The sequence below is a fragment of the Pterocles gutturalis genome, unplaced genomic scaffold, assembly GCF_000699245.1.
Source record: "Pterocles gutturalis isolate BGI_N339 unplaced genomic scaffold, ASM69924v1 scaffold9860, whole genome shotgun sequence".
Classification (NCBI taxonomy): Eukaryota; Metazoa; Chordata; class Aves; order Pterocliformes; family Pteroclidae; genus Pterocles; species Pterocles gutturalis.
In genome coordinates, this window is record NW_010138245.1 from 61,253 (window position 1) to 69,243 (window position 7,991).

The following is a 7,991-nucleotide window of genomic DNA, read 5'->3' on the forward strand; positions in this document are numbered from 1 at the left end:
TTCTTAAAGGCCAACAGTGTGCTTCCATCCAGGCTTTTTATGGTAGGGTTTCTTACATAACTCCACTCAACTTCACATGCAGCCATAACAAAACCAGAAGAATTAAATTCTTTGTTTATTGGCATCTGTAAAAGCATTTAATCCCAAATAAAATTTCTTGTGATATAGGTTTGTCAGCTAGTTTGCAAATAAATATAGAGAAGCTGCTTTTGTTCTCAGTTTACCAATACTGGCATGACATTCAAGGCTTGTTTTTCCTGCATCATCTGTAAGCAAGTTCATAAGAATGCATTTAGCCAGTGCCTGCAGTACTGTGCAGGGCTTACAGATTCACAAATAAATTGTTCTGAAGAGAGGAACACAGGCCTTCTTTAATTCATTTGTGTTACTTTGACCTAAATAGCACTCTTTTATCCACTTCATCACCAATAAATACATTCCTCTGTCCCAAAGAAGAAATATATGCTGTGCAGTGTCTTAATGCACGTTATTAAGTAGCAAGTATGAAGATTCATATCGAGTCTGAACAACAGCTCTACTCTTTCAGCCTCTGAGGTTACATGCTTCATTGATTCTCTGGGGCTCGTAGTTTTGGCCAACCCCAACAAGTTATTTTATACTGATCCCAAGCATTTAGCACTGTAACTTAGATTACTTTCTGCCAGGAAAGCTGTCTCCCAGGGGGCATATTCTCCCATGGTAAGGGAACTTCTAGATTGTAGTCCTTTCTTCTTTTCCTTTTTTTCAAGTAATCTGTGGGTATGTGGGTGAATAGTAGTAGATAAGGCATGGGCTGCAAACCAGCCTTTTTTCACTGCAGTAACGTAATTTTCATTGATCTTCCTCTGATCTCTCAAACACCTCTGAGGTCCCACTGGCTTCTGGCTGCTCACAAGAAAAAGGCCAGAGTTTATACTGATTTAAGAGAGAGACACACTGAACAGCAAAAGGTTGTAAAGGTTTGACATTTCTCAGTCCTACAGTGGGACTACTTAGATGATTATCCTGGAATTCATAGTGGAGTTGAAAATTCAGTGTAAAACAATAGATAATTATGGCTTAATTTGTGGTACACAAAGCATCAGAAATATATGCTTGGTGAAATATTCCAGCAGGTAATTTTCATCATCATAAATACTGATATTGTGCAGTTATTCCAAAGAGATTTCATAGAGGTGTTTTTTAACATGTGAATAAAATGCCCAGAGCACATCCCTGGTGTGTAGAACAAAAAATGAAACTCAAAACCATATGTGGGTGACTGAGCGATAACGGACAGTATATGCAGGTGTCCCCCACTTAATTTTTTTTCCTTCAAATATGGAAAGAAGTGTTTTTGATGGATAGGGAAGCCTTGGGGTTTTCTTGAAGTTTATTTTTTAATAGATTTCATAGGAGACTAGAGGGTTATATCTTTATGCACACATTAGTATTCTCAGAAAAGAGATTAGTGCCCTTATTGCAGCTCACAATTGATTTTCTTATCCAGTTTACACTTTCACCTGTGAAAATAAGAGAGAACATAAATGGGAGCTCACAAGGACTGTGGGCAGAATTTTAACATATTTTACATATATCTCAGTGACCACATCACACCTTTCCTTCCTAGCCACATCCTGGAGGATACTAGATCAACTGCTGAGGTACTTTTAAGAGTTCTTAGTTTTAAATATTCAACTTTTTAAAGAGAGGTTGAGTCTCTACTTTGTCCAGAATGGCCAGTACATTGAGGGTTTATTCATTATTAAAACTCACAGTGGGTTTAGAGTTTTTTGTTTCTGAAGACAGTTTGTGCATATTGTGTCCCCCCTCTTTGCCAGTTCCATAGGCACCTCTCGGTCAGCTTGCTGCTCAAGTAGGTATGCTACCTCTGGTATAAAATACAATGACAATGCGATGAATCTGATAAGGAAGAACACATTGTTATCTCTCTTTGACTGCATACTCCTGGTATTCCCTAACTGTTAACAACACTCATACTCTGGGACCTATTTTTTAACCTGGCTTACTGTGTAACTGAAGAGACTGGAAATGAACATGTCACAAAGTGCTCTGCATCTCTGCTAAATTCATGAGGTCAGGTGTCTGCAGGACATCCCTTGGTGGATTTTGGATCTATCGAGTGCATCTAGAAATCTGTTCTATGGTAAGTTGTTACTGTAAAGTTTAGTCAGTGGAAGATGTGTGTTGTAAGAAACACACATCCCAAGGGAATTATTCAGAGGAGAAGAATGTGTTGTATTTAATCTTCACGGCCTAAGCATTTGTTTGGAATCTCAGCTGTTCACTTTGATGGTGAGAGAGGAGACTGCAGTCAGTTATGTTGAGAGGCAGAGGCACTGGATTGAGTCAACAGGAACTCTACAAAACAGGGAAGCCCTATTAACCTAAAATTGGTGTCACCAAGAGCAAAAGCAAGGACAAGAGTAATGTTTTGATATGCCCTCAGAAACAATCTTTGTTTATCAGGCAGCCTGCACTACTCAAAGGGTTAACAACTTATTATTTGAACTGGGATCCAATTCATTTCTTCATACTGAGGCAATTTACACAGATGTCAGATTACCTGTCATGTAAAAATGAGTTGCTAATACGTAAACGGTGAATTGGGATTAGCAGAACCTCCACTGTTGGCAGGGCCAAAACTGCTACCAAGTCCTTTAATGGAAATGATTCAAAACTTTACTGCAAATAATTCTGAAAATTCTGGAAATACAAATGTTAGTAATGAAAATACTTCTGTGAAACCCAGAAATACTAGAGACATTGTTCTTGCATCAGATGAATATCGCAATTTAATCTGAGTGAATTTTCTCCTTTCTTGCTAAACAGACATTGACGAATGCTCAGATGGCTTTGTTCAGTGCGACAGCCGTGCTAACTGCATTAATCTGCCTGGTTGGTATCACTGTGAATGCAGAGACGGCTACCATGACAATGGGATGTTTTCCCCAAGTGGAGAATCCTGTGAAGGTCAGTATCTAAAAGAGGTGGGTTAATGTTATGACATGCATTGCAGTAATGTCTAGTATCTCTGACTGTAGTGGTCAAGCATTGTTTTGCACACTGTATCAATGAAAGTTAAACCTTTACGCAAAGCAATTGTAGTCTAAATAAGCATGATAAAAGGCAAAAGAAAATAAAATATGAATATTCCTAACATACATGTGGAGCATTAATGGCCATTTCAATGATTTCCTAAGACAATATGTGAAGTCAGGCATGGTGTTTAAAATGCAATTTCTCTGGCCCTGCATCTGCTTCTGTATGTGGTCTTTGCTTAAGTGATTTCCCATGGGCTGATAGCACGCACTGTAATCTGTCACTCCACAGTAGTCTGTTTATGTGTCAGATTCTTTATTTGGAGATATGGGCCTCAATCCAGACCTCAGTTCCTCCACTTCATTCCTGGTACACTGAAACAGTCTGTGATGAAAATATTTCCTGTTGCAAAGAATGATTATGCAGCCCTGACACCCTTACCCACACCTGGGTTAGTACTGCGGCGCATAGGCTAACGGTTTGTAGAAAGATGCAATCTGAAGAACAACCTTACAAAATGGGAAGCTTGGTGGACCTAGGGCTGGAGCAAGGTGCAGGGGACAAGAAAAGTGATGGGGGGACAAGGAGATGGGAAGGCTTTCTTTGTTTATGAATGACATTAGAGAGAACAGCAGGTTAGTAAGAATACGGTTATTTTCAGATGTGGATCTCTTAGTATGGAATGTTATTCAGCTTTTAGGATATTGCATGCTGCTGCTCTTAAATAAGAGAGCAAACTGATCTGTTTTGCCATGGACTATTTAGGTCAAAATTAGGAGAGGGGAGAGCCCTTCCATCTGAGTGCCGAAATACTCAGTGCTCATACAGTGTAAGCTTTCCTACCTTACTGTTTAAACTCACATTGGTGGGCTGCATCAGTCCTAAAGGAAAGCAATTGAATTAATTTCACTAAGGCAGACATACAGACAGTTCTCCAGGAGTGCGAATGACCTTTTTGGTATCCTCATCATCAATACTTTATTTCAACACATCTTCACCACAGGTGAATGCCTGTATTCCCAGGAGGAATCGGCAATTTGAGTCAGCCACTGCTTTCATAAATCAAGCTTTCTTTGTCAAGAACTAACTAAATGTCAGTGTTAGCTGGCCAGGTGTTAGGACAAGAAGGTGCAAAGAAGTTATGATCCCTCTGGTTATAGCGTTGCCCTTCTGTCACTCGCGGCACAAGTAAGACTCTAGCCAGGCTTTTATGTAAATATTCTAAATAACCCATTTTATTTTCAATGTCAATATAACATTTGTCTCGTTGGTTGAAGATAGTAGTTTGGCACATGCTATCTCAAGAGATATATGTGATACAAAGTGACTCTGTTAAGATGTGTGCAAACAAGCAACAATTAAGCAGCAATTTCTAAGCAAATGAAAAGACAAAGAAAAAGAAATATGGAGATTGCTACATGTATGCAGAAGTGGCAATTATTAGAATGTTTTGACCTTTTCTACAAAGCACTAGCAGCTCTTTATTAAACATACACAGAGGATAACAAGTAATTAGAATTAAGACACAGATGCCAGGAAACTGTCTTCGTTGCTGATAACCCTAGTCACTAACAGTGGAACACTTTCAGTTTGATTGATTGCAGCTCTAAATTTTGGAATACATAGCAACTTGAGATAGGGAGGAAGGTTAGATATTTTATGGATCACTTTTTATTGGATTAAAGCCTGTGACATTGTGTCTCAGACAGAAGATAAAACCTGAAAAAGGCATGAAGAGACAGCCTAAAATCCACTGCAGTATGGAAAGTTAAACTTCCCATAGCAGAACACAGTAGCACAAAAGCAGTAAGTTTCTCTGCTGTCAGATCTTTTCACTGTGAGACATTCTCATACTAGGTTTAAAGTCATAAGAAAATGGATTTCTTTTGTCACTTCTTCAGTATCCCCTAGTTAGAGGTGATTAGATTGAGCTGTTGGTAGATGGTCTTTTAGACAGTCACTGTAATGGCGGAGCGGCTTCCAGGCTATACTAATCTGAGATTTCAAATCTCAGTTCTCTACTTCCCACTTGCAGCTGTATGAGCTTCTTTCTGCATTCAGGATTGGTATCCTCTGAAACATTCTGGCTTGTCATGGTTTTGAGCCCTTGGCTAGCAAACCACAATTGCTTGCTCACCCTCTTCCCTCCCCTCTCCCAGTGATGGAGGATAGAATTAAAGGGGTAAAGAGAAAAGAGACTCATGGGTTGAGATAAGAACAATTTAATAAATAAACTACAATAATATTGAAAATAATAATAATGATAATAATAATAGTAATGTGTACAAATATACAAATGAGTGATACACAGTGACACTGCTCACCACCCAATGACCAAGGCTCAGCCTGTTCCTGGCTAATGATCCTGAAGCAGGGGAAGTCCTGAAACAGCAATCCCAAAACAGAGATAAGAGCCCAAGTGTCCAAGAGACAAAAACGACCCTAAGAGAGGGGAGAACCAGAGGGAGACGACCTGAAACAAGGGAGAGAACTTCCAGAAGAACCTCGCCTATATACTGGGCATGACATGCATGATATGGAATATGCCATTGGCCAGTTTGGGTCTCAATCATAAACCTAAGGTCAAATCCTAAGCTAGTAACTGGGGCTGTGCTCCCTTCCCGCTTCTCCTGCACCTGCAGACACTGGCACAGCAGAGATGCTGAAAAGTCCTTGACTGTCCTGGCAGCAACTATAAACATCAGGATGTTATCAGCCACCTTCTCAGCACAAATCCAAAACACAGCCTCACGCTAGCTGATATGAAGAAAGTTAACTCTGTCCCACCTGAAACCAGGACACTTGTGGAAGTGCTACAGCTTGCAGCACTGTCAAAGGAACAGTGCTGAATTGCACCAAAGAGAAACTGGGCCTGCCTTGATTTCTTTCATGGGAAAACAAAGAATTTAAACCTCATGGGGATTAGGAAATGTTCTTCGAGGCCTTGCCCATTTTGCTTTCTAAGAGGACTACTTCAAAGTAGTGTTTATATGGAGTGCACAATACTCTTGCCTTTGGCTCATATTTTGTAAGTTTTAGTTTCTTTGAAGAAAGCTCCCTGATTCAGTGGAGAAAACCTTTAAAAGCCAAGGAAATGTGGGTTCAAATCTTTTCTTTCTTGATTGTTCTGTATGGTCTGCCTCAAATCTGGGTCTGTCTGTGTCCTGGGTATGTGCTGGTAGTACTACAGAAAGCATTTCTGTGATCAGTGTTAGTCAGAAACTTGTTTCCTTCAGCAAAGGCTCCAGTTTTAAAGATTCAGGTGGAAACACCTCTGTTAAAGATCACAGAAGCAGAGGAGCATTTACTTAAAAAATGTATTTTAACAGAATACCAAAACTGCACCTACACTTTTTGCAGGAAATGTTCCCATTACGACATCGTACTAAAAATTCCTACTAGAGGTAGACTCCTTCATAGCATTAGACTTTGTCAGTGCTCGATAATGAAATAGTAGTTGCTGAATTGCCTGTTTTACACATATATTGACCTTGGCTACTCCTGCTTCTTTGGCACGAATGAGAGTATTGAGTATTTTGACTAATGTACTTGAATGCAGAAATTCATAATCCCATTTTATTGTACCTACAGGCAATGGAAGACCTAAAGATTCTTTTGCTATTAGTTTTGCTTCACATTCTACTCCTGGGTAGACCTGTGGTCTCTATAACAGTTGCTGAGAGAAATTATGGGAAATGTAGCTGTAGGGCTTTAACCTCATGGCAGCACTTGCTGCTTTTCCCTTGGAAATAGTATTGTGTTGTGTGTCATCTTACTTACAGAAAAGTGCTGAAAGATCAGCAACTTAGTCTTTGAGAACTGCATGAGTTTGGGAAGTCTTAAATTTTATATATATGTAAATACAGCATTCAGCATGGTATATTACCTGGTACCTTCCTCTTTGCCCCCCTATAACTTTTCTTCATATTTTCTTTACACAGTCTTATTGGTGCTCTGAAGGTTGTCTCTCGTGTACCATTTCATGAAAGAGAGCTAGGCTAAAGTAGTAGATCTTGCAGCCTCAAGCTTTGTTGCTTTAAAAAACTGGAACCACTGAGGGGCAAAATCCTAAAAAAAACCCATTCAGGCCCAGTTAATATTTGCTCTGCAGTTCAGTGTAAGATCCTGATTCCTTTGAATTTGTCCCCTGCAATGTCTAAAAGCTTCCAAAATCAGTTGAAGAGAGAAGCTGTACTGGTTTGTACAGAAGTAGTGTGGGTTTTACCTCATCAGCTGTTGAACATTTTGCATAATTCCATGTCCAAAGAATAGCTTACCTAATTAATGCAGCCCCATAGGACTTACCAAGATTATCTGGCAGGTACCAGCTGTTGCTGATACAGAATATGAGATCAACATACCTTCACTCTCAGCAGGTACCGTGTTCTCTGAACGAGACAGGTGCAAATGAAAAGATTGGAAAGCATCAATCCAAAATGCCGAATTCACAAAGAATTTTTTTGGTTGCAAGGGTTTATTTCTATGTGTATGTTCTGAAATGTCTTGTTATGTACTTCTGCTGTCCTGCTTGCAGAAGTAGGATCACTTCCGTCTCTATGTGATAGGTCAAGCTGCCTGGAAACAGAGAGGGCTGGGGCTCAACTTGAACAATATTTTACACAGTCCAGGATAATGAGGGATGGAAGCATATTACAAGTCTCAGGATGCTCCCCAGCCTTAATAAGTGAACAAAGTCCAAAATGGTCACTTCAGCATCCATGTTTCTGGATCTGGAAGGCAGAGGAATTGCTGACTGTCAGGATGTCTGAATTTATTTCACAGTACATATTATTTTAACTAGTACATGAAATTTCTTGTAGTTGAAAAACTGCTGTCAGTTTGGAGTCCTACACTTAGATCTTTCTACAGTGCTGGTAATGTTTAACAGAAGCTTTGTTATTGATAGCACTTGAGGAGACAGGAAATAAAGAATCACTGCTCTTCAGCAG

At 39.6% G+C, this 7,991-nt stretch overlaps 1 protein-coding gene across 1 annotated transcript in view; it reads left to right on the top strand.

The window, feature by feature from the left end:
* The window catches only part of LOC104468691 (protein NEL), a 70,239-nt gene that overhangs the window by 49,378 nt on the left and 12,870 nt on the right, over positions 1 to 7,991 (top strand). The window contains exon 4 of the mRNA XM_010082914.1: positions 2,833 to 2,973. Within this exon, the coding sequence (XP_010081216.1) occupies positions 2,833 to 2,973 (141 nt within the window). The remainder of the gene's footprint in view (positions 1 to 2,832; positions 2,974 to 7,991) is intronic.